The following is a 27824-nucleotide window of genomic DNA, read 5'->3' on the forward strand; positions in this document are numbered from 1 at the left end:
AACTCCTTGAGGAATAATGATTGCCAATCAGATCTCTGAGCCTCTATGTTCCTTACATCCCTCCTGGTAACATCCTCTAACCAGCCACAATCAAATTCAGTGTTTTTTGTATGGGTGTTTTGTATTGCCACAAGTAATTGAAATAATGAAAACAACTGAATAATTAAACTATACGTGTACCTTCCACATCCTGGTTTAGAGAAAGTCCAGCCCATTTCCTCTAAGACGCAGAGAGCATATTGATAAGTCACTATTATGTTGTAATTAGACCAATATATATATATGTATAATTCATCAAGGTTCTGTCATGTTACAGGTCAAACCATCTTAAATCCTTAGCTGAGGAAATTCATACATTCAGACATTTAACAATGAAATAAAGAAGAATATATTGCTAAAAGCCACAAAAATACATTAGTGTAACTTTGTCTTGATAGATGGTCTTATTGAACAGCACAATAATGAAAAAGGGCGCTTAGTTTGAGTCGCTAAATGTTTCTCTAGTTTTGTGTTTCATTTCTTTGCACCAATCTCTTTTGTCTTATTCATAAAACATCACATCTAGCCAGAAAATTAGACCACTGTGAGAAAGTTACTGTAGTACCTGAGAAGTCTCGCTGATGTCATGTTAACAGTTGAAGGAAAAGCAGGTAAAAACAGTGCAAAGTGACAGATATTAAGAAAGAAGCATGCTGGAAAGCTGACCACAATAATACACAAAAAAAAAAAAAAAAAAACAGCTCACAACAAGGACCAGTCCATGCAAATTCATCTTTTCAGATTTGTTCAAACATTTCAGAGGACGAATAACATTTTGCATACTGTTAAAGTTAACGAACGCAAAAAAAAGCTAAATGAACATTTTTAGTTAACTCAAAAATAAAAAACTAACATAATTGGAAAACTGAAACTAAAATATATTTTCATGACTCCCAAAACTAACTAATATAAAAATGAACAATTTTAGATATACTGTATATTATGAAATTTGAAATCTTTACAACTCAAATTCATTAAACATAAATATGCCACCAGAATGAGAATTATAACTTCTTATTTAAACTTATATCAGTATCATTTAATTCAATATTTTAATTATATCAGTCATTAACTTAGCAGCCTTAAAATACTAAAATTTAAAAAATATATATAATAAAAAACTAAAACTAGAAAAGGCTACAAAAAAAACTAACAGTCATATATTGAAAACTAACTTACCTCAATTGAAAGCACAAATTAAAAATTAAAAATACATTTCAAACTATATTAACCCTGGTCTTGCACATTATATATTCAGTGCATATTGCGTGTTAAGGTTAAATAAAAAAATGGCACTTTATGAAAGTATTATGAGGAATAACGACACAATTTTGTACCTGAGGTAGACTGAATGCAATGGTTCCAGGAACCACGCTTGGGTGGGTTCTCACTGTAAAAACAAACTTCTGAGTTGGTGTGATTTTAATAGTCAAATGCCTAGAGAGATGAGAAACAGAAAAGCTGATTACATGCAATTCTAGATTATTTTTACAGTTACACGTCTCTTCTTTCTGAATCACTACAACAAATACTCACTGTCCAGATTTGAAGTCTTTCTCACTTGCAACCGCACAGTTGGTGAGAGACAGTTCATCTGTCGGGCATCTTGCTGCTTGCATTAACTTTGTAGGAAGGAAGATATAGCACCAGATAAATAAAGAGCTAAGAGGTACCAAACCCCAGAAGCTGAAATTTCAGTTTGTATTCATAATAAACCCCAGTTATATAGAAAAATACTCCAGACTTCAGTCCTGTAAATTCAATCCTGTATATTTGTAAGCTGTGTTTTTATTTTCCTTTTTGAAAAACAGCTTACTGTAGCAGTTTAGTCGATTACTCTATTTACTTAAAGCATCCAGCCTAGATTTCAACACTTACCAGTTCTCTGCTAAAATTCCCAGTTTCATCATGGCAGTCACTTACTGAAAAAGGCATCACTCCCCCCATTACCTTTACTGTAGCCTCTGCCAATATTCAGTCATTCAAACACTTACAGCTCTCTATCTCTAACATAAAGCATGTTAACTAGTACTAAACAAATCACAGAGAACATACAGCAATGCTGTGTGATCTCACAGGATTCCTAAAAGCCTTCATTAAACCTTCTGAGTGTGTTATTACCGATGGTGTGAGGTGGATTCCAGACATTCTGAATCTCGTGTAATCTCCTCAAACACACGGCTAATCCTGTAATGCACATTATGCTGTGTAATACACTACATACAACTGTTTGTTTGCACCCTCTTATCTTATTTCTATGGTTTGCATACACTGAAAAAAAAAAAACATTAATTGACTCAACATCCATAACGCAAGAAAATAAATAGCTTCTACTCAGAAACGTACATATTTATAACATTTTTAGCTTCACTTAATTCGCATTAATGTGTACAACACAAAATATTAATATACGGTGAACTTAGAGTGATACTTAAAGGTAAAGAATAAGTGTGAGTTCCCTGAACTTCTTTGGCTTAAAAATCCATAAAATTAATGTTTTAAGTACTACTAACTCATAAACTCAGAATCCATTGTTTAATGACTGACCTCAGTCATTATTTTCTTCTGAGCCAATGAAATTAGGTAGAAATGATAAAGTTATTGTGAACGAATGTGCTATTAGTTGTTAAATCTTATTTGTGTGATATACCTCAAATAAATAAAGTAAATAAAGTTGAATTAACTAATACATTTGAGTATATCCAACAAAGGTTTTCTAGTTATCCTGAGATAAAATGACCCTAAGTTGAATATATTTACAGGGATAGTTTACCCAAAAATTTAAATTCTCTCATCATTTACTCGCCCTCATGTCATCCCAAATGTGTATGACTTTCTTTCTGCTGAACACAAATGAAGATTTTTAGAAGAATATTTCAGCTCTGTAGGTCCTCACAATGTAAGTGAATGGGTACCAAAATTTTGAAGCTCAAAAAGGCTGCATAGAAGTAATCCACATGACTCCATTGGTTAAATCTATATCTTCAGATGCGAGATGATAGGTGTGGGTGAGGAACAGATACATTTTTAAGTCCTTTTTTTACATTTTCCTCCCTGCCCAGTAGGTGGCGATATGCACAAAGAATGCAAATGTGATAAAAGATGAAGAAAGTGAAAGTGGAGGTTTACAGTAAAAAACAACTTAAACATTGATCTGTTGTTCACTTACACTTATCACATAAAAATAATTAGTTCTTTTTTGTTTTCAATTCAACTTTTCACTCAAATTGTTCGCCTGATAATACAATTTGAAATTAATGTTTGGACCCCACTATATGTTCATGCCTATGTATATTTCAGACCAATTGACATACAAAAGAACTGCTGATGTAAAAGCTGACATTATCTATTTGTATTTGCATGCAAGTAGTTGAATGATAATCAGTCAAGCCCCTTGCTGTCCGCAGGAACAGTCCTCTTGTCTCTGAGGTAAACTCTGCCATATCATAAACTTTCATTTACTCATTTATTCAATCATCTGTTACGACACCCAAAGTTATGTTAACACCCGCTTCGTCAAAGTCAGTTTCAAGCTCTCATTTCCGCATTAGAGGCTTAAAATATCCCAGTTAATTTCGTGTCGATGTTTACTGAGTTTTTTATCCAGTGAAAAGTCATAATGTGATGTTGGAATCGTCTTCCGGTACCGAGTATGAATGACGTGTGAAACCCTTGACAAACACAACGCGTGTGAAAGGAGCTCACATATGTGCACGCTGAGTAGAATACGTGTCTCGAAATTAGGGGTTATTTATGTGCATCTCCAAAACAACTTTAATCATAAATGAATACTCACCCGGCCAGCCATCTTTTGCGTTTATCAGGTGATCAACCGCAAGAGCGAAAGTTTGCCTAGCGGCCACTCAAAGCAACTACATGTGCAGCAAGCCGGAAGTAAAGAACAAACAAAATAAAAGCACGGAATATTATTTTCTGCTTTGGAGTTTATTTATTGGACCTAATATGTATTTAATTTTATAACCCCTAAGATAAGACATTTTCCAAGTATATGTCTTTTTTTTTTTTTTTTTTAGTTTTAGCTCCAATAAAGGACTACTTATTTGTATAAACTGCCCTTTTATACTTTCTTTGCCATTGATCTTTGTCAATAATACACTGAGCATCTTACTGGCTTCATCTGAGAGGGGTATTTATTATTACTATTATTATTGGCATCAAGCCACTATAAATAAAATAAAGCACTCTATACTCTAAATAAAGCACATATACTGTACAATAAATGCATCGATGCACTTTGTCCATTAGATGGCGCCAGATGAATAGGCACCTGAATGCACGGAGCATAAGTACACAACTCCTAAAAGTGTTGCTTCTTCCCAAAAGTATTACTTTATCAGGGTTAAACTATTCATATGATTTAAAAAAAAAAAAAAGTCTAAACCAGACCTCCTTCCTAGCCAAACTACTTACTGTATATAACGTATTCACAATTTAAAATCCAAGAGTTTTATATACATTTATACTCCCACACCCACACATACAAACACAAACACACCAAGTCTCACAAAACAAGAGGTGTGGCTTTAATGGAGCAAGTCTGCACACAGTGGAGAATTTAATTCTTTAAAAAGTCAGCAAATTATTAGCATGACTCACAACAGCATGTGTTGTATATCTGGAGTAGGTCATACTTACTGATGAACCTTGCTGTTTAACTCTGACTGTAAACATTTTATATACAGACACTTTTCTGGCTGGGTTAGCTACACTCAAGTTTAACTGTACAATAAAAACATATCCCATTTACAAGTACCACAAAAGCACTTGTGTTTACAGTACACACAAGCTAAATGCACACATTCAATGCCCCCATTAACACGACTAACCATGCAGGTTTAAGAATGTATATTCTGGTCATCTTGATCAGAGCATGTTATATTTTTACTAGCAGGCACCATTTAACCCATCTGATTTGCTTAACTGGAATTTCTGTTGTTCAACATTCATGAAACAAGTGCTAAAGTTCACAGGCATGCACAGTCTCAGACACATGCGCATACACATACACACTTTTCTGAAACAATGTGAATTCCATTATAAGGTTCCTAACAAAACAACTGAATGGAACATAATGGGCACACTGAAACCACACCTAAATGAGATTTAGTAACAAGAAGACTTTTTTTGTACATGGTTAAACCACTTTCCCTTGTTCTTTGTTTAAAATAGAATTGTATTTCTGATCCTAAAAAGGATGTGTGAAATACTTCAAAACACTTTCCATCAGTATGGAGTCTGTATTAAATGTCCACAATTTAAAAGACTATTCCCATTTTAAGAATACTGATCTGCCAGGATGTTGTGCTTTGAGTTTATGGCATACTCCGGGTCTTGTTGGTAACAACACAGGCAGCTTGGATAACCCGATAGCGCTCTCTGAGGTTGCGCCGTCGGACGTGCTCATTGGTAATCTCCAGTACGTTCGCTTCAGGAAACCAGCCTTTCTGTCCATCAGAGAGACGGATCCCCTCATACCATCCTATAGGAGGCAAGCAGAGAAAATATGGACAAAGGAAAGAGAGCTGAAATAGATTTAACCCTTAATATTGTGTTCCGGTCAAAACTGACCGATTAACTTTTTTTAGTAGTTTATTTCACACACACACACACACACACACACACACACACACACACACACACACACACATACATACACACTACATGTGCTGAGCGCCCTTTTGTGCATCGTATTTCCATGTACACTCTTTGAAGAATATTTCAAGATCTACAAATCATATTATGCTGTGTTTGGGCTCGTTTGAATCGGGATAGTCTGCTGTAATTTACAATATGTCATTGTCAATGTTATGTGTATGTTTCAGGAAGTAATAAGGAAGAACGTGACAAAAAAACACTCCTGTTTATTATATTTATGTGTGTCAGTGGGAATTTCATACACTAATACTCACTGCATCTTGGCCTCTGAGTGAAAAAATTTGCTCATTCCACTTAACCAATTTAGACCTTTACAACAAAAATTTAACACATGGCTATCTCATCTTTTTATGTTTTTACCAACTCGGAATATAATTGTTGTGATAACAAATTTGCAAATTATGAGAACAAAACAGTTCTAATTTGTCAGTAAATTAAAATGCATTATTTAAAAATTGGTAGGATCAACAATATCCATTATAAAGTACAGATTCTTAGCTTTAAAATTACACCTATTGTGTTTTTATTACATAAATATTACATTATTTGTTTTTTTCTGCAGGTAGTGCCCTCCACTAGCCCGGTATAAGTGGGCCGGTCATTTTTGACCAGGAACACAAAAGGTGTTAGCACAAACAAACACAGCACAAGGATGTGTCAGATGTGCTTCTGGTGAATGAAATTTATACTATGTCTCACCTTCATTGGTTTTGCGTGTGACATTGACAATCTCTGTAGGCTCCAGATTTAACTCATCTGCCTGAACTGCCACATACTGTTCTACACATTGCACCTGAGGACAATCTGTTACACAAAGACACAAACATTTGTTTTTTCATTATGGTGTGGACTTAACATTGACTATTATGGTTTTTATACTGCATATTATATGTATGTTTTCTATCGCCAAAACCTAATCCTCATAACAACTTTTCTGCATTTCACATTTTCATTAAGACATTATTTAGTATACAACCCCAATTCCGAAAAAGTTGGGACAGTATGAAAAATGCTAATAAAAAAAAAACTATATATATATATATATATATATATATATATATATATATATATATATATATATATTCACCATTTGCTATATTGAAAGCACCACAACTAAACATTATATGATGTTTTACCTTGTGAATTTATTTATTTATTTATTTTTTGTGAAAATGTACAGTAATTTCAAATCAGATGATTGCAACACGCTCCAAAAAAGTTGAGATAGGGGCAATTTAAGACTAATAACAATTTGACGAGTTGAAATAACAAGGCGATGTAAAACATATGTTAAACAGGTGAGGCAATTGTGTCATAGTACTGCATACTGTATAAGGAGCCTCCAAAAACAGCCTAGGCCTTCAAGAGCAAGGATCGTTCAAGACTTGTCAATTTGCCAACGGATGCTTCAGCAAATAATCCAGCACTTTGAGAACAATGTTCCCCAAAGACAAATTGGAAGGATTTGGGGCATTTCACCCTCTACAGTGCACAATTTAGTAAAAAGATTAAAGGAATCTGGTCAAATCTCGGTGCGTAAAGGGCAAGATGAAAACCACTTCTGAATATGCGTGATATCTGATCCCTCAGTCATCACTGTCTTAAAAAACATCATTCATCTGTAATGGATATCATGAACATGGGCTTGGGATAACTTTAGCAAACCTTTGTTAGTCAACACCACTCACCGCTGCATCCACAGATGCAAGTTAAGACTTTACTATGCGAAGCAGAAGCCCTACATCAACACTGTCCAGAAGCGCTGCCGACTTCTCTGGGCTCGGTCTCATCTTAGATGGAAAGTAGAACAGTGAAACTGTGTTTTTTGGTCCGAACAGCCCACATTTCAAATGAGTTTCTCGAACTGGCTAATTTAGTGCACTATGATGAGCGCGCTCTGGTGATTTTCTTCAGAGCCGGTCTAAATAGTGCACTAAAGAAACGGATGCCTCCGGCGGATCCTAATTGGACACTGTGTGATTACGTGGATGCGGCTCTGGAACTTTGTGGCTCACCTTTTACTGTGGGTAATGAGGACATTGATTCACCTCCCACAGTGAACCCCCCACAGCCTTCCACGGCCCCTTGCTCCAAGCCTGCCACGGCCCCTCGCTCCAAGCCTGCCACGGCCAATGAGCCAACGCCCCCGCCTGCCACGGCCAACGAGCCAACGCCCCCCACCTGCCACGGCCAACGAGCCAACGCCCACGCCTGCCACGGCCAATGAGCCAATGCCCATGCATGCCACGGCCAACGAGCCAACGCCCATGCCTGCCACGGCCAATGAACCAAGGCCCACGCCTGCCACGTCTGTCCCAGAGCCAGCGTTGCAAGCCTCACCCACCCCAGAGCCAGTGTTGCAAGCCTCGTCCATCCCAGAGCCAGCATTGCAAGCCTCATCCGTCCCAGAGCCAACTCTCACTGAGATATTAGACCTGGAGTTGGTTCCTGCTCTTGTGCCCACCCTAAGTACTCTTTCTCCTCAGCTGGTTCCATCCAGCCCCTCTACTCCACTGGTTCCATCCAGCATCACGGACTCGCTTGTTCCTCCACCTCCCAGGCCTCCTGTCCCTGCCCTGTGGCTGCCTCCCAGGCCTCCTGTCCCTGCCCTGTGGCCGCCTCACAGGCCTCCTGTCCCTGCCCTGTGGCCGCCTCACAGGCCACCTGTTCCTGCCCTGTGGCCGCCTCAAAGGCCTCCTGACCCAGTCCCTGCCCTGTGGCCCCCTGACCCAATCTCTGCCCTGTGGTCGCCTCCCTGGCCTTCTGATCGTCCGCAGATTCCTCCCTGGCCACCTGATTGTCCGCCTATTCCTCCTTGGCCTCAAGATAGACCCCTGGACACTTCCTCATCATCTGCCTCACCCTGCCCTCCTCTTCCGTCTTTGGGCACTAGGAGTTGCCCTTTAGGGGGGTGTTCTGTCACAGTTAGTCACTGTTATGTTCATAAGGACTCTTATTTTGATATGGTTTTTGTCTTCTGTCATTAGTTAGCCCCAAACTACATTTCCCATGTTTCACTGCCCTCATCACATCCATCTGTTCCGCATCTTCCTCACCTGTTCCCTATTCCCTCATCAAGCACCAATTTGTATATATACCTTCTAGTTTTTATCTCTCATTGTCAGTTCTAATGTTACCTAGTATGTTACCTAGCATGTTTCCTAGTATGTTCCTGTGTTTGTAGTTTATAAATTATTTGGTTCTTTGCATTTCTCCACATTGTTTTGTATCTCCTTCATCACCTTCATTAAAAGCCTGCATATAGATCCTTCGTCTCCCATCTCATCTCTGCTACAAACCGTGACATACTGCCATCCAGCACCATCTTTTCCAGGGATGTCCGGAATTTTCAGCAGGGCAACTTCAAACCACATACTGGCCGAATAAGCAGAGAGTGTGGGTGCTAGATTGACCTGCCTGCAGTCCTGACCATCTCCAATTGAGAATGTGTGGTGCATTTTTAAGCACACCATCCAGCAATGAAGACCCCGTACAATTGTGCAGATGAAGACCTGCATAATGGATAAATGGGGGAAAATTCCACTTTCTAAACTTAACAAACTTGTGTCTTCATTGACCAAATGCATAATAAGTGTTATTAGAAGAAATGGTGATGTTTCACAGTGGTAAACACTAGACTGTCTCAACTTTCTTGGAGCGTGCTGCAATCATCTGATTTGAAATGACTGTATATAAAAAAAATTCACAAGGTAAAACATCATATAATGTGTAGTTGTAGAGCTTTCTTTATAGCAAATGGTGATTATAATTTACAGATCACTCATTTTTGTTTTTATTAGCATTCTTCATATTGTCCCAACTTTTTCAGAATTGGGGTTGTATTTACTAAGCCGTTTTCCTTGTGGACACCAACTGACCCATACACACATGGGTGAGACAGGAATGGAAGAAAACACATTCCTCTAGTAAGAGATTTTATAAGCTGTAAACAAAAGCATGACAAATATACAATTAGAAAGCAAGTTATCTGAAGCATGTATCTGAAGAGAGAAGAAAATATGTTGGATATCAAAATTACAGGCATTCACAAACATGTCACACACAAGCATAACCCTGATCGACTGACACAAAATAAAACCCACACTCACCCCAGTCCTCATATATGACTTCCTCTTGATCTTTATTGGGGTCGTTGGGATTGTGGATTACTGCCAACCACCTGTGTAGGTCAGATCTGATTGGGCAGATAGAGAAAACATGACCCATGAATACATAAAAGCAGCAGAAGAGCTTTATACTGGTTAACTCCTCCATTACTTCACCTCCATGATTTATCAGACAGATTTAAAGGGATAGGTCACTGAAACTGAAAATTCTTTCATCATTTACTCACCCTCATGCCATCCCAGATGTGTATGACTTTCTTTATTTTGCTGAACACAAATTAAGATTTTTTAGAAGAATATTTCAGCTCTGTAGGTCCATACAATGCAAGTGAATGGTGACCAGACCTTTCAAGCTCCAAATATCACAAAGTCAGCATAAAAGTAATCCATATGACTCCAGTGGTAAAATCTATGTCTTCAGAAGTGATATGATTGGTGTGGGTGATAAACAGATTAATATTTAAGTCTACTATAAATCTCCACTTTCACTTTAACATTCTTTCCCATCCTGAAAGTGAAAGTGGAGATTTATAGTAAAAAAAGGACTTAAATATTGATCTGTTTCTCACCCAAATTGATTGCATTGCTTCAGAACACATATATTAAACCACCGGAGTCATATGGATTACTTTTATGCTGCTTTTAAGTGATTTTTGGAGCTTCAAAGGTCTGGTCACCATTCACTTGCATTGAAAGGACCTACAGAGCTAAAATATTCTTCTAAAAACCTTTGTTTGTGTTCATCAGAAGAAAGAAAGTCACACACATCTGGGATGGCATGAAAGCGAGTAAATAATGAGAGAATTTTCATTTTTGGGTGAACTATTCCTTTATAATTAATTTAACTTTTATGTAAAAATACATTTTGCATAATTCAGTTCTTTGGTTTGTGTTTATTCTCTTATAATTACTATAATGATTAGTCAAACTGTTTCAAATGTATATATTCTAATTTGTAGCAGGTGGATGTTTGTTTAGTTAGAGCTATCCTTGGCAAATGATTTATTTTGACAGGCTAAACCTGTCTGGCGCCTGAATATATTTTATTATAAATTTAAAGGTAAGTTTGAGGTGCACCACCTTTACACTCTTTTCTTAAAATCATTTTCTTATGATCATATGAATTCAAAACATATCACAGATCACGGATGAGTAAAATGAACAGTATATGGCTTATTTATAATTCCACGCACTGTGTGGGAGCTTTCAAAACTCTCTCCATCTGGCGTCCCTGGTGATTCTCCAGCAGGGTCAGACAGAAGCAGTTCTCCAGGCTTGGCACAGATGTGTCCTCCCCCAAAGGCTGCACCTGGACCAGGGAGCGATGGGCATGATCTAGGACTACATACCGCTCAGAACTGCAGCACAGCAAAAACAAGTGACAAATTACAACAATTTGAAATGTAATGCATTACACTATACTTTTTGACTAAAAAAGTAATTCGATTACTGCAACAAATTTTCCTTGTAATCAGATTACACCCAACACAGCTCACAATTGTTAATGACCAAAACACATTCTTAAACTATTCTTTCACTATTGTTTCCCTGTGTCTAATTTTTCCTCTCTGTTCTGGCTTGTACTTTTCTGAGCAAATTTGAAACTTTGTATTGCGACACTTCTCATGTTACTGTCACCTTAGCATGAATTGCTCGTTTTATATTCCTCATTTTCAAGTAGCATTGGATAAAATTGTTTGCTAAATGAATACGTAAAATGTTATAAATGTGTTACCCTCATTAACCCTAAAAGTTTTGTAGACCGGTTAGAAAAGAGTGAAGCTATAAACACAGACAGGTTTTTCAGCTTTCTACCTTTTCTTGCTTGCAATGACAAGAAGGTCATTGAAGAGAAAGAGGTAGACAGGGGTGAATCTGGGGCGGAGATTCAGGAATGTTCCTCCTCTGTTTATTTCCTGCAACTCTCCACGTTTCTCCAAGTAACGTGTTTGAGAGATAATTGGCACCGCCTGAAGAACAGATTCAATGATGAGTCAAAACATGTATAAAAAATACATTCCGTATATTTAATACAAACTACATCTGCTTACCTTTAGCTTGTCAAACTCCAGCATACCATTAATCTGAATCAGTTCCTCCACCTGTTTCATTTTTCCAACCTGAGTATTACATTCTTCTATGATCTGTGAGTATGCGGATGAGAAGGTGTTTAAGATTTAGAGAAATAATTTGAACATGAATAATAGCCAACTACACCAAAAGATTATTTCCATTTATAACCAATATTCTAATATTAAACTTAACTGTGAACATAATAATATACATAATTTTATAATATTATTAATATAAATTCTTACATCTCTTAATTTTGTAAATGGCAACAATAAAATGTTCTTGGCTGAATTATCATAAAGAGACAAACATCTTAAAGGAGCATATAAAAAATAAAAATGTTTTCATAATTTACTCACCCTCATGTCATTTCAAACCTGTATTCATTTAATTTTTTTTATGTGGAACAGAAAGGACACATTAGGCAGAATGACAGCCTCAGTCACCATTTACTTTCATTATATGTCAAATAAAAAGATACAATGAAAGTGAATGGTGACTGATACTTACATCTCAGTCACTTTCAGACTGCCTAAGATCTCCTTTTGTGTTCCACCGAAGAAAGAAAGTCTTATGGGTTTGGAACAATATGAGGGTGAGTAAATGATGACAACATTTTCATTGTTGGGTGAACTATCCCTTTAAACATGACCTAATTTTGTTCTTTCATGACAATAAGAACAAATAAACAAACTGCTCAGTCTTTCAATGCTTGTTATTTCCTTAAAGGGATAGTTCACCCAAAAATGAAAATTATCTCATCATTTACTCATTCTCATGCCATCCCAAATGTGTTTGACTTTCTTTCTTCTGCTGAACACAAACAAAGATTTTTAGAAGAATATATCAGCTCTTCAGCTCTTCAGGTCCATACAATGCAAGTAAATGCTGACCTTTGATGCTCCAAAAATCACATAAATCTCCACTTTCACAGTCTTTCACATTTTGAAGTGAAAGTAAAAGTGGAGATTTATAGTAAAAAAAAGTATTAAAATATTGATCTGTTTCTCACTCACACCTATCATATCACTTCTGAAGATATGGATTTAACCACTGGAGTAATATGGATTACTTTTATGCAGCCTATACATTTGAAGTCAGAAGTTAACCTACACTTAGGTTGAAGTCATTAAAATTCATTTTTTAACCACTCCACAGATTTCATATTAGCAAACTATAGTTTTGGCAAGTCGTTTAGGACATCTACTTTGTGCATGACATGAATAAGTTTTCAAACAATTGTTTACAGACAGATTGTTTCACTTTTAATTGACTATATCACAATTTCAGCGGGTCAGAAGTTTACATAGTTAACTGTGCCTTTAAGCAGCTCGGAAAATTCCAGAAAACGATGTCAAGCCTTGATAGGAGGTGTACTGAATTGGAGGTGTACCTGTGGATTTATTTTAAGGGCTACCTTCAAACTCAGCGCCTCTTTGCCTGACATCATGGGAAAATCCAAATAAATCAGCCAAGACCTTAGAAAAAAAAAAAATTGTGGACCTCCACAAGCCTGGTTCATCCTTGGGAACAATTTCCAAACACCTGAAGGCACCACATTCCTTTGTACAAACAATAGTACGCAAGTATAAACACCATGCAGCCATCATACCGCTCAGGAAGGAGACGCATTTTGTCTCCTAGAGATGAACGTAGTTTGGTGCGAAAAGTGCAAATCAATCCCAGAACAACAGCAAATGACCTTGTGAAGATGCTGGAGGAAACAAGTAGACAAGTATCTATATCCACAGTAAAACGAGTCCAATATCGACATAACCTGAAAGGCTGCTCAGCAAGGAAAAAGCCACTGCTCTAAAACCATCATAAAAAGCCGGACTACAGTTTGCAAGTGCACATGGGGACAAAGATCTTACTTTTTGGAGAAATGTCCTCTGGTCTGATGAAACAAAAATTGTAACTGTTTGGCCATAATGACCATTGTTATATTTGGAGGAAAAAGTGTGAGGCTTACAAGCGGAAGAACACCATCCCAACAGTGAAGCATGGGGGTGGCAGCTTCATGTTGTGGGGGTGTTTTGGTGCAGGAGGGACTGGTGCACTTCACAAAATAGATGGCATCATGAGGAAGGAAAATTATGTGGATTCACTGAAGCAACATCTCAAGACATCAGCAAGGATGTTAAATCTCGGTCACAAATGGGTCTTCCAAATGGACAATGACCCCAAGCATACCTCCAAAGTTGTGGTAAAATGGCTTAAGGACAACAAAGTCAAGGTAATGGAGTGGCCATCACAAAGCCCTGACCTTTTGTTGGCAGAATTGAAAAAGTGTGTGCGAGCAAGGAGGCCTACAAACATGACTCCGTTACACCAGTTCTGTCTGGAGGAATGGGCCAAAATTCCAGCAACTTATTGTGAGAAGCTTGTGGAAGGCTACCCAAAAAGTTAAACAATTTAAAGACAATGCTAACAAATACTAACAAAGTGTATGTGAACTTCTGATCCACTGGGAATGTGATGAAAGAAATAAAAGCTGAAATAAATAATTCTCTCTACTATTATTCTGACATTTCACATTCTTAAAATAAAGTAGTGATCCTAACTGACCTAAGAGGAATGTTTTCTATGATTAAATGTCAGGAATTGTGAAACACTGAGTTTAAATGTATTTGGCTAAGGTGAATGTAAACTTCTGACTTCAACTGTATGTGATTTTTGGAGCTCAAAAGTTCTGGTCACCATTCACTGGTACTGAATGGACCTACAGAGCTGAGATATTCTTCTAAAAATCTTAATTTGAGTTCTGCAGAAGAAATAAATCATACACATCTGTGATGGCATGAGGGTGAGTAAATGATGAGAGAATTTTCATTTTTGGGTCAACTCTCCCTTTGATGCTATTTATTAGTTATCACTGAATCCTTAACAAAACCATGGCATCTAAATTTAATTGTACCCAAACGCATATGTTCCAGTAACCTGACCTCTATGCAACCTTGTTTTCCACACTCTCCCCCCTCTTTTCCCTTCATTCTCTCTTTTCCTTTTATCTTCCTCCCTAATGGGGTATTTTGGAAACAAGTATGGAACAGTGGTTGAGGAGCGACATCATTATGACAGGAAAAAACAGGGTGCATTATTAACAGTGACAGTGGGATGTTTACCTTGGACACAGAATCCAGAGCTTTAGATGATGTTTGTTCCTTATCTGTACCTATAGCCGTTCTCTTCAAGATGTTCTGTTAAAAAAAGAAGCAAATCATCTTCATCTTGATTCCGTTCATATTAACTCAATGACTCTGCTTAATTACAATGCAGCCTTGCAAACATTTAAATATTATTGTGGTGTATCAGATTACAATACAGTTCAGTCATAACAACTCTTGGAAAGATTTAGCATGTTTATGTGGGTATGAAATATAAATAGGATATTGTTCTTGGCGGATTAGATCTGCTACACTGCTGCTGCAGAGCAGGTACAGAGACTTGCTACTGCTAAAACATACACAGACATGTTGAGTAAAGCATGTGAACATGCTGCTGCACAATTGGACGAGCGCAAGACATGCTGCATCAAGCATATATGACATACCGCTGCACACTTAGACATGAATACAATCCCTACATCGCAGATCTAGACACGTAGAGCTGGGGAGGTGGAGGGTTTCAGAGAAAAGTCTTTCAGCGCACCGCAGTGAAACTAGCTTACTTGCAAACTGAGCAAATAAACATTTTAGATAAAGAGAGTTGATTGGCTACCTGATTACATGTTAAAGGACCTATCAGCTTACACCAAGTGAGCCGACTGGCTTGACATATCACATGTGAGTGGGCTGCTTGGCTAACAGATAACAAGTTCAAAGAATCTATAAGCTTGCACTATGTAGAGATTCATGCCTTAATTTAGTCATTTATGATTAGCGATGCAAGTTATTCGGCCTAAAACATAAAATTCACCCACCTCAATGAGCATTTTAATGCGTGTGATTCTCTGGAAGGGCAGCAGCATGAAGGACATGAAAGGCAGTCGCTGACACTTGGGTGACTCCTGCAGTCGGGTGATCACAGTCGCAAACTGGGAGTTAGTTTGCCTGTGACAGATATTAGGCAAAAGAACAAGTGAGCGAGTACACCTAAAGAAAGCTACACTCTGTACAACAAAGGCACATTATATCATAAAAACAATGGTGGAAAAACTCTTGTTCATGTGTATTATGTTAGATATTATTTACATTAGAGTGGTGTAGGTCTTTTCCTGATAAACCTGGTTTCGAACATAGTCAATATATACAGGGAAATGGTGTTGGGCATGATAGTGGATCAGGTCACAGATGTCTGTAATGATAATGCTCTCATCTAGTCTGTCCTGCAGGTCCTTCAGAAATCTGTGAAAATATATCAACAGACAATATGCAGAGGTAGTTAAAAATAGATGTTTGTGATTGCTGTGACTTGTCTTACACAATGCAATGCACTGTCGGAGCTTAAGACTATTACAAGTTGATGATGATAAATATATCCCTCTCCTGGAATTTTAGGTTGTTATAACTTTTCTTTTCTAATGACAGATGTAATTAACAGCAAATACTGCTCTCTCAGCAAAATTCTAATGAGTTACATTTGACAAGCTGCTCTTAGCGGCAGTACAATAACACACTCTTTCATATTTAAATTTACTCTATGGGGACTCTATGTATAAAAACATAAGCTAATTTCTGAGGTTCAGGCAGTGCTGTTTCAGCAATTATAAACTGTAAACATCTTCCTTTTTCTCTTTTCCAGTGGGCACACACATACCTACACTGACACTCACCTCTCGCTGACCTCTTGGATGCGCAGGATGTTTGAGAAGAGGGTTTTTTTGTCTCTGTTAATGAGAGTTTCACTCAAGTCACTTGATTTCATGAAATGCTCTGTAAGCACACGCAGAGAGCGCAAGTACGACATTTCTGATGTAATCACCTCGAACATGCTCTGCACAAAGAGAATAACAAACATATATATTTTTTTATGTAATCTTTTATTGTGAATTTTATCAATTTAATCTATATCACAACAACAGAATCTTATTATTACATTTAATATAGAGAAAAATAAACATTATTTTGCATGAAGAAAATAAAGCCTGTAATTAGGACAATTAAGAATTTTAGCACTGTGTTATTATTATTATTGTGATAATAATAAATTAATATAATTAATTCAAATAATAAATAATATTTATAATCATGTTACAATATTAATAATTATAAATATGTATTATTAATAAATATGTATTGTTTATATATTTATATAATATTTAAATAAATTAATTAAATGTAAATCATCATTTGAGATTATACTGTGTATGTATATATATATATATATATATATATATATATATATATGTGTGTGTGTGTGTGTGTGTGTGTGTGTGTGTATGTTTGTGTGTGTTTAAAAAATGAAGAGACCACTGCAAAATTACCAGTTTCTCTGGATTTACTATTCATAGGTATTTGTTTGAGTAAAATGCAAATTAATTTTTGTTTAGTTCTATAAAGTACTGACAACATTTCTCTCAAATCCCAAATAAACATTTAGTCATTTAGAGCATTTATTTGCAGAAAAGGACAAATGGTCAAAATAACTAAAAAGATGCTGTGTTTTTTATTAGTATTGTATTGTTTTTCATTTTAAACAACACAATACTAATGTTTTAACTTAGGAAGAGTTCAGAAATCAATATTTGGTGGAATCACCCTGATTTTCAATCACTGTTTTTACCAGTCTTTCACATTTCTGTTGGGTGACTTTACGCCACTCCTGGTGCAAAAATTCAAGCAGCTCGGCTTTGTTCGTTGGCTTGTGGCCATCCATCTGGAATGTGATCAAGAGGAAGATGGATGGCCACAAGCCATCAAAAAATGGGATTTACCCATTTAACCATCAGCTTTTTAGATTTGCACACTTTTTCCCAGCCAGTAAATCTTCTTTTAGGAGTTTGTCTCGACTCGTGAGCATGCGTGCACACCTCACAAACGATCGCATACAGACCATTCTTCGGTGTCTGTCTCAGTTCAAACTGGAAAAACATTACCACTGAAGTCATTTCAGAGAATGCTGGGTTTTATGGCGGCAGCATCTGCCATCATAACGTTAGGTCTGTTACACATGAGACCTCTCCAGTACTGACTCAAGAGATGTTCCACATTGCGCCTGGAGCCTTAGGTGCATGCACATCGTGGTGACTCACCACTGTCTGGCTGCCCTAGCACCATGGACAGTGCCGGCCTTCTACCAACAGGGTGTTATGCTGGGTCAAATTTTAAGAAGGAAAGTGCTGACCATAGATGCATCCAGCAAAGGTTAGGGTGCGGTGAGTGATGGACGCCCGATTTTCGACACCTGGACAGGTGCGAAACGGGCATGGCAGGTCAACCACCTAGTGCCATTGGCTGTCTTTCTAGCTTTGAGAGCTTTTCATTCCAACAATGTGAATCACCACATTCTGATTAGTCCGGACAATACAACAGTAGTGGTGTATATAAGTCACCAGGACACGCTGGTCCATGTATGGCAGGCGAAATGCAAGTGTGCGTTTCCCCCGGTGCACCTCCTTCATTCTATCATCATCAAAGTCTGAGTGGACATGAAAACAGTCCTGTTAATTGCGCCGAAATGGCCAAATCAGTCCTGGTTTCTGGAGATGGTAGAAATATTGGACGGGCCTCCATGGGAAACACCACTGAAGAGAGACCTTCTCTCTCAAACACAAGGCACGATTTGGCATCCCCAGCCAGAGCTGAGAAGCCTTCATGTGTGGCCTTTGAATGGAGCACAGCAGACGAGCCAGAATTGGCTCAGTCGGTTATGAACACCATTTTACAGGCTAGAGCACCATCCATGAGACACCTTTACACACTGAAATGGAATGTGTTCACTAATTGGTGCTTTTCACACTGCACAGACCCAGTGAACTGCCCCACACCTGAAATTCGTAAATTTCTTCAAGAGCAATTGGACGCAGGGCTCACTCCATCAATCCTCAAATTTATGTGGCGACTATATCTGCGTATCATGCACCTGAAGCTGGCATCTCTATAGGCAAACATGATTTAATCATAATTCATTAAGGGGGTGGGACGGCTAAATCCCCCTCACCCGGCTACTGTAAAAGTGCTCTCGGGTCCTCCCTTCGAGCCTCTGGACTATGTTGAATTGTTTGTGCTTTCTCTTAAGACTGCATTACTGCAGGCTTTGACCTCAGTAAAAAGGGTCGGTGATTTGCAAGCACTGTCAGTTGGCAATTAAAGTCTGGAGTTCGGACTGGGTCTTTCAAAAACCACTGTCAAACCCAGAAAAGGCTATGTAACTAAGGTTCTAACCACACCCTTCAGAGCGCAGGTGGTTTACCTTCAATCCTTTTCCCTCCTCCATTTAATATGGATGAGGAACAGTCCTTCCATTTGTTATGCCATTTGCGAGCACTACCCAACTACATACGTTGAGCACACCCGCCAGTTCAGACTGTCTGGCCATGTCTTTGTGTGCTATGGAGGACGCACGAAAGGAATGTATGTCTCCAAGCAAAGACTTTCTCACTGGATCGTTGATGCGATCGCCCTGGCTTCACAGGGAGCGAATTGCCCAATTGGTGTTAAAGCACACTCAACTAGAGGCGTGGCCTCTTCATGGGTGAACGGTGTCCTTACAAGACATATGTTGTGCAGCAGGATGGTCTTCTCAAAACAAATTCGCAAGGTTTTATAACCTAGACGTAACGTTTCTCTCATAGCAAGTCATCTCTGTCTAGAGCGCTTGCTATTGGCCAAACATATACTTTTGCCCCTCTTTTTAAGTACGGGCTCCCTGACTTTTTGCACAACTGCCTGCATTCAGACCGTTGTATTACCCAAAAGTCACAGGCACTTTCATTACAAATAAACTTCCTTCCCACCTGGGTTCGTGAAGGGGTTAATTCATACTATATACTATAGATCATATATCCATTCTGAGTGTTCTCCTCCTAGCCCACCATGGGGATCATTCACTTGCGGCAATCCCACGGGACTGCGGTGTCATGTTTCCTCTCTGGAAGGTTATGTCATGTAGTGCGGCATGATGAGACTCTGTTCCCCATAATGTCAGCTTAGGGAATGAGACATTGTATAAGCTGGCCGCACTACAGACTCAGAATTCTTTGAGGTGCGAGCAATGCGCTCTTGTCCCTCAGTCAGAAAATTCAGAGGAATGGTGTTTGCGTGCCCGTTTTTATACCAGACAGCTTTGTGCCTAAAAGGGTGGGGCTTAAACACCACAGCCAATTTTAGAATTGCCGTTATTGTAGAAAGGTTTCAACTAGGTCGTATAGAAGGACACACCCAAAGCTTCAGCTTAGTGATGCAATGTCTCGTTCCCTTCATCTCAGGGGACCGAGGTTACATAAGTAACCGAGACGTATTGTGTTGTTTAAAAATTAATATGAACTTGTTTTCTTTGCATTATTCGAGGTCATAAAACACTGCATCTATTTTGTTATTTTGACCAGTTGTCATTTTCTGCAAATAAATGCTCTAAATGATAATATTTTTATTTGGGATTTGGGAGAAATGTTGTCAGTACTTTACAGAATAAAACAAAAATGTTCATTTTACTCAAACGCATACCTATAAATAGTAAATCCAGAGAAACTGATAATTTTTTTTCTCTCTCTCTCTAGCATTACGATAATATAAATTGGGGAGGTTAATCTCACAATGCAAAAAATAACATATTAGTCTTAAAAACAGTCCTAAGGGAAACATAACTTCTTAAAAAAAATGTTTCTCTTTTCCTGTTTCTGTGTTTCCTAACAAAATACTTTCATATCCTTCTCAAATATTCCATTTCTTAAACTATTTTTTCACAGAATATGGGTTCTGTTCTGGGAGAATTTCTGCTCACCTCTTGGTACTTGCACTCTTCTTGGGTAAGGGTCTGTAGGACACCACTGTCTCGCACTGCTGGCTGCTCCCGCCACAAACTGTTCTGCTTGAGAGTTGGAACGGGACTGAATCTGGGACCTTCAGCGCCTTTCTCTGAGCTGACTGTATTGTGTGGATCCATCTGGAAGTCTATGCTGGTCTTACTGATGTTACGACACACTGTCCTCCTGATCTCCTTAGATATAAATGTTTTTGTGTAAAACTGATACAAGAAGTCTGCAAGGTCCGAAATATGAGAGAAAGGGAGAAAGACAATAGTGTTGATATAAAAAAGATGACAATATTCTACCTTGTTCCTATTCAGGAAAAAACAGCATTAGAACAAAATGCATAAATGAATTTATGAATGCATGAAAAACATAATTCATTCCTTTTCTTAGAACAACTACAATATAATTTGGGAGAACTTCACGAACCCATGCAGGTCACAATGTTACAATGCAACAAAATCACAATAGTCCTAAAAAAGGACTTATTTCTTTCTTTAGATTTTAGGATGAAATTTAACCTGAATATGTTGCAGTTTTCATAGGATTCACCCATATAGTAGTCACCCTTATAGTAGTTAGTTTGCATAAGGTTTGTTTTACAAAGATTTCTGCGCAAATTGGTTATTTATTCAGTCAGAAAATGTATACCTTCATCCATTCCGGCTTCCAAATCAACAGATTGTTGCGGACATGGTAAACGTGGAGGTCTGAGGATGAAACAGAGATTGAGTTACACAGGTATGACAGCTCTGTGACTGTAGTATTAAAGCATAGAAAGCTTAACCAGAAACACTGGAAGGGTGGAAGAGGTGTCAAAAGTTTTACTTCTCATTGGTTCCACATTTTTCTCCATTAGCCCCTGCACTGTCATTCTCATCTGTTGATGGTAGGGGAGAAGAGACCAACAATTATGTTAGATAAACCAGTACAGAAATAATCAACTAATGTCTGTCTAAAGCATTTCATTTAAATTCAACATGAAATTCAGTTTGCAACCCATTTTAATTTAACCATAATCTGTTATATATCATAGTGAAGCAGGATTTTAAGCAAGGAAAAAATGTGTATACAGTGTATTTTTATTGTATACAGTCTTCTTATTTTGTGTATACTGTATATTGTATATTATTAGGTGTATATTGTTATTGTGTAACAAGATGTGTAAACTGTGTTGTGCATAAATCAGATGTTTATTGTAATTGTCATACTGCTATGTTGCTTGGAACCGCACCCAAGACTTTCACCCACTGTTGCACTTGTGTATATGGTTGAGTGACAATAAAGGGATTTGATTTGATTTGAATAGCATGCACCAATGAATTGTGCACAATAAAGTGGCATTCACACATACAGCAACTTTTAGCAAGCTGCAAAGTGAGTTGGCGATATCCGGCGACAATGCGACAGAGCTTAACTCTGTGCAAATGAGCAGCGACACAATGCGCGACTACCAATGAAAGTGTAGACAGTAATCCACCACCTACAGCAATAGTACAGCAACTTTATTTAATTGCTGTATGTGTGAATAGAACACAAAAGAAGATGTTAGTCAGAATGTTAGGGACTGAAGGCCTCAGTCCCCATTTACTTCCATTGTGCGGAAAAAAGAACAGCATCAACATTCTTTAAAATTTCTCCTCGTGTTCCACGGAAGAAGAGTAATACGCATTTGAAACAACATGAGGGTGGGTAAATGATGACAGAATTTAACATTTTGGGTCAACAAACCCTTAAAGACCATGAATGGGTCTGAATTTGATTTTATGTTGACTTTAAACATCATAATACCATCATATGCACCTATAGACCGCAGAGAATAACTGCTGAGGCGTCTGCCATTTTCAAAGGTCTTGGATAGTGGTGGTGGTGGAGCTCTTTGTGGTCGAGGACTGGAAGGTGGGCTGCATTTGGTAGGGGGCAGTAGAGGGGAAGCAGGGCGTGCTAGTGGCGGAGGCATAACAAGACGAGGGGAGCACCTGTTATCTAAAGGCTTTCGAGGAGGTATGGCTGGAGGGGTGTGCTTGCTTGTCACATTGTCTAACCCCTTTTGCAGTCTGGGTGAAGTGACTAAATCTAGGCTAATGTCATATATGGATTCCTCTTGTTCGTCCATAGACTGGGCTTCTGGGACGTTTGGAGGGGTCTGGGGAAACGGGACAACAGAGGCGATCAGCGTTTGAGGCCCAGGGTCTGATTTCCTCCTCAGCTGCTGCTCTATGAGGTTGCGGGTCTCTTGAAACTTGTCTTTATTATTTACCGGTTCCTCTGCTTTGTTCTCACCCTCAGCTAAAGATTCACTCAAAGATTCCACCTCCATACTTGACTTGCCCTGTTCTCCAGCTTCACTTTCTCTCTCTCCGGCTCTTTCGTTCTGATCCTCCATGTCACTGGTCTCAATCTCAAGATCCGACCCCATCTCTTCATCTTCACCATCATCTTCCTCCTTTTCACTTATTGGCACCCATACAAGCTTCATGCCATGCCTCTGCAGGTGACACACACAGCTGCAGTTCTTCTCACACTGAGGCTCTGGGAGAGGGCTTGAATCCCGTTCTGCTCGCAGTCTGCCACCCTCTTTCCCATCAGGAGCTAGAAGAATACATGAATTATGGATAAGGTTAGGTTAGTCTTGTAATTCTGACATGGTTCAAGTCAAGTTTTTTTAATGAACCATACACTGTCATTATGAACCATAATCCAATATTAGATATTGTACAAATGCCTATTTGTCTAAATTTGTTGTTTTTGAGTGAAGTGTTCCTAATGTTTTTCAGATTTAACAAATAAAATTAGCTTTGCGCAATAGCAAACCCCTCACAAAACGAAACTTCAACATACTGTTGTACCAACACAAACACAATATCAGCAGCAGGGGAACAAATTAACCACAGAAAGTAACACAAATGCTCAGGATACTGTATTTAAAATGATTTGTTTAACAAATTATCTTACATTTGATACATTTCATTATATTCTATTTTCAGACTATTTAGTTATTGGTTTAGTGCCTCTGCAGAAACCATAGTGACGTGTAACTGTCAGAGTTGAATTTAAAATTAACTTTACAAACATCATTGTTTAGATAAGTATTTGACCAAAATGGACAGCATGGTTTGTGTTTTTATATGGTTAAAAATATGCCCTCATAAAGGTAAAAATGCCCATGGTAATCAATTTCAGGGGGGCAAATAATGTTATTTGTGACACTTACCAGCAGCAAAAAAGGCAACTCTTTGTAAGTTGCATGCTGACTTATATAGCTTCCCTGAAACACAAATAATAAAAGATGCCCATAGTGAAGGTGAGCTTCCATAGGGAAATTCCAGATGAGCCTGTTTGTAATGGAGCACAACTCAATGTTCTGAAAGGTGTCCAATGATTTCATTATAACAAAGTGATAATTTTTCAGTTTTGCCCTCAGGGTCTCTCATGCTGTTCTGTAACCTTTTGTTGTTGACATCAAAGCCTGTGTCCAATTAAACTGTACAGTATTTTGGTGCAAATTTATTCTTCACCTGATAAAATGGCTAATACTAAAACAATATTTGGCACAGTGTTTGATCCATATGATAGGGTGGTAAATCTCACTTCTGATGTTGCTTATGCATTCACAAAATTGTCAGTTTTCCTACTCAGCCCAATACAGTTTGTTTTGTCAATAGTTTCTCTATACATTGTTACCATTACTCTCATGGTAATAATTCATTTAATTGCTTGATTTCATGGACATTTTTATATAGCTACTTTTTTATATAATAAATAATGCTGGTATTGTGTTGAGTTGCAATGAACAATCTGGGTGCTTACAGGAATAATTCACCCAAAAATGAAAATTATCTTATCATTGACTCATCCTCATTCCATCCTAGATGTGTATGACTTTCTTTCTTCTGCTGAACACAAATGAAGATTTTTAGAAGAAGATTTCTGCTCTTTAGGTCCTCACAATGCAAGTGAATGGATACCAAACTTTTAAAGCTTCAAAAGCACATAAAGGAAGCATAAAAGTAATATGTCCCAATGGTTAAATCCATGTCTTCTGAAGCTATCTAATTCGATATAAGTATGGGTGAGAGACAGATCAATATTTAAGTCCTTTTTTTTTTTTTTTTTTTAATTAACAATTTTTATTGATTCCATTCATAAAACAAAGAAAAACAACATAAAATACGGAATCAAATTATAAACATTAAGCCCCTCCCACCAAACATTCCCCCACCCCACACAAACACGCACTACAGTGGTCACAAACAATTAGAACATAAAAATAAAAAAAATAAAAAAACATTAAAAAATAAATAAATAAAATAAAATACACATACACATCTAAATTACAAATTCCTCTCAACTGCCTCTCCCCGAGAACCCTCCAGAAAAGCCAAATATCCACCCCACTTCCTGTCAAACAAATCCCATTTTCCCAGCCTTCTATAAATCACCTCCTCAAATGCCGCCACCCCGCCCATCTCCCCGCACCACTCCCGAAACGAGGGTGCCCCAGCCGACTTCCATCCCCTGAGGATGATCCGTCTGCTGATCATAACTCCGGCTAGGACACAACTTTTTAAATGTCTATCCCCAATATTAATCACCGCCCCATCACCTAAGATACAGAGTCTGGGGTAAAATGAAAATTGAGTGTCCAATACATCACACATAAAGCTCTGAACCCTCAACCAAAATTCTTGGATCTTAACACACCCCCAAAAAAACGTGTCCCCGTCTTCTGATTGGCATCGCCAGCAGGTGGGTGTATCTTTAAGACCAAGTCTATACAATCTAGAGGGGATCCAATAGAATCGATGTAAAATCTTAAATTGCATCAGACATACCCTTGCATCTCTACATGTAGACTTGACATTTTTTAGAATCCTAGCCCACACTCCCTCCTCCAATACCAAGTTTAAATCTCCCATAATCTCTTGAGAGAAGTTGAAGCTCTGTCCCCCAGACTCTGAATTAACAGGGAGTAATACACTGATGCCTCATGACCTTTTCCAAAAGCAGTAATCATCAACTTCCAGAGTATCTGCCACTTAAGGGGGTGTATGCTACTCCCAAAAATAGTACAGAGCAGGTGGTGCTGCTGTAAATACCTAAAGAACTGAGATCTGGGAATCCTAAAATGTTGAACCATATTTTCAAAGGATCTCAACACTCCACTCTCATATAGGTCACCAAGCGTATTAACCTCTCTCACAATCCACTCTGACCAGCAGAAAGAGGACTTATTAATACATAATTTTGGGTTCAGCCATATTCTCGAGGCAACATTTAAATAAATATCCGAATTGAACACTCTGGACACTTTTGTCCATACCGCGTGCAAATGGGGGATGAAGGGGTGTAACTTAACTTCTCTGATTAGTTTAATAAAAAGACTTTGCAATGGCAAAATATGGGCAAATAATTCCTGTTCAATACAAAACCAGGGAGAGGCTCTCTCAGGTGGAAGCGACCAATGAGCCAAATGTCTGAGACTGAATACATAATAACAAAACAAAATCTTGGGTAGTCCTAGCCCACCTTTGTCAATCGGCCTATGTAACTTATTGAAATGTAATCTGGGACGCTTACCATTCCAAATGAAGGACTTCGCTATGCTATCAAATTGTTTGAAATAAGAGAGGGGGACATCTACAGGGAGAGACTGTAGCAGGTAGTTGAATTTTGGAATACAATTCATTTTAATAACCTTAACCTTCCCAATCATAGATAAATGTAATGAAGCCCACCTGCCCACATCGCTCGAAAACCTTTTTATTAAGGGGTCAAAATGAACTCTAACTAAATCACAAAAAAAATGCTGGGAATAAAATGCCCAAATACTTAATGCCCTCTTTGGGCCACTGGAAGTGCCCAGCTGAAAAGCCGTTACTGGGCAGTATGCTGTCAGAGCAAAAGCTTTGGATTTAGACCAATTGGCTTTGTAACCTGAGAACTTAGAAAAGGAATGAATAATTCTGTGGAGGCAAGGCATAGATCTAGTGGGGTCAGAGACGAATAATAAAATATCATCTGCATAAAGCAAAAGCTTATGCACCATACCTCCTGCCGCCACCCCTGGGAAATCCTCTTCCTTATCGCAGCTGCTAATGGTTCCAGGGCAAGTCAGAACAATAATGGGGAAAGAGGGCAACCCTGCCGGGTGCCCCTATCCAGAGTAAAATAATCTGAAATTAATCAATTTGTTTTAACCGCCGCTACCGGGTGTCTATAAAGTAACTTAATCCATTCAATAAAAGTATTCCCGAACCCATATATTTCCAAAATCTTAAAAAGATAATCCCATTCTACCATATCAAATGCCTTTTCAGCGTCAAGTGAGATGGCAGCGACCAGAGTCTGATCATTCGCCACTGACCAAATGATACTGATGAAATGTTTAATGTTATCAGAACAGTTGCGGTCCCGAATAAACCCCACCTGATCTATATGTATAAGAGATGTCATAACTTTACTTAATCAGTTGGCCAAAATGTTTGACAATATTTTTACGTCTAGCTGGATCAGGGAAATTGGACGGTAACTCTTACACTCGCTTGGAACCTTGTCCTTTTTAAGAATCAGACTGATGACGGGCTTGTGTCTTGGTTGGCAGAAGCTTTCCATTTTTTAATGATTCCGTATAAAGATCTAACAAAAGTGGAGCCAGTTCTGTAGCATAAGATCAAACAAATTCAGCGGCAAAGCCATCTGGCCCCGGAGCCTTGCCTGTAGGCAAGGCCTTAATTACCTCGCCAAGCTCCTCCAAGGTTATCTCAGAATCAAGAGAATTTTTTTTTGCTCAGTCGTCAGTTTAGGGAGTTCTAATGGTTCCACAAAGTTTCTAATATCTTCATCAGTAGACGAAGACATGGAACTATAGAGATCAAGATAGAATTCTTTAAAAGCATTATTAATAACAATGGCCGAGGTAAATATTTCACCACCAGCAGATTTCACTGAGGGAATGATAGAAAAAGATAGCTTTATATAGCTAGCCAAAAGCTTCC

At 38.2% G+C, this 27824-nt stretch overlaps 2 protein-coding genes across 3 annotated transcripts in view; both read right to left on the reverse strand.

Annotated features, from left to right (window-relative positions):
• The window catches only part of LOC127423110 (vesicle-fusing ATPase-like), a 38355-nt gene extending 34442 nt beyond the window's left edge, over positions 1 to 3913 (reverse strand). Inside the window, exons 1-5 of one of the 2 annotated variants that reach the window (XM_051667170.1) lie at positions 3836 to 3875; positions 2161 to 2226; positions 1576 to 1661; positions 1377 to 1476; positions 181 to 220 (exon numbers count right to left, since the gene is read on the reverse strand). In XM_051667170.1, the coding sequence (XP_051523130.1) occupies positions 181 to 220; positions 1377 to 1476; positions 1576 to 1661; positions 2161 to 2187 (253 nt within the window). In that variant the 5' untranslated portion in view covers positions 2188 to 2226; positions 3836 to 3875. Of the gene's footprint in view, positions 1 to 180; positions 221 to 1376; positions 1477 to 1575; positions 1662 to 2160; positions 2227 to 3835 lie in introns of both variants that reach the window. The other variant, XM_051667172.1, reaches the window with a different exon arrangement.
• A 615-nt stretch (positions 3914 to 4528) lies between these two features.
• Positions 4529 to 27824, reverse strand: part of LOC127423408 (rho guanine nucleotide exchange factor 15-like) — a 36070-nt gene continuing 12774 nt past the window's right edge. Inside the window, exons 3-16 of the mRNA XM_051667670.1 lie at positions 22630 to 23418; positions 21655 to 21706; positions 21478 to 21536; positions 20799 to 21055; positions 16690 to 16850; positions 16109 to 16261; positions 15838 to 15967; positions 15041 to 15115; positions 11894 to 11986; positions 11658 to 11812; positions 11036 to 11200; positions 9825 to 9910; positions 6415 to 6519; positions 4529 to 5539 (exon numbers count right to left, since the gene is read on the reverse strand). Of these exons, the coding sequence (XP_051523630.1) occupies positions 5373 to 5539; positions 6415 to 6519; positions 9825 to 9910; positions 11036 to 11200; positions 11658 to 11812; positions 11894 to 11986; positions 15041 to 15115; positions 15838 to 15967; positions 16109 to 16261; positions 16690 to 16850; positions 20799 to 21055; positions 21478 to 21536; positions 21655 to 21706; positions 22630 to 23418 (2447 nt within the window). The 3' untranslated portion in view covers positions 4529 to 5372. The remainder of the gene's footprint in view (positions 5540 to 6414; positions 6520 to 9824; positions 9911 to 11035; positions 11201 to 11657; positions 11813 to 11893; positions 11987 to 15040; positions 15116 to 15837; positions 15968 to 16108; positions 16262 to 16689; positions 16851 to 20798; positions 21056 to 21477; positions 21537 to 21654; positions 21707 to 22629; positions 23419 to 27824) is intronic.

This window comes from Myxocyprinus asiaticus, chromosome 32, assembly GCF_019703515.2.
Source record: "Myxocyprinus asiaticus isolate MX2 ecotype Aquarium Trade chromosome 32, UBuf_Myxa_2, whole genome shotgun sequence".
Lineage (NCBI taxonomy): Eukaryota > Metazoa > Chordata > Actinopteri > Cypriniformes > Catostomidae > Myxocyprinus > Myxocyprinus asiaticus.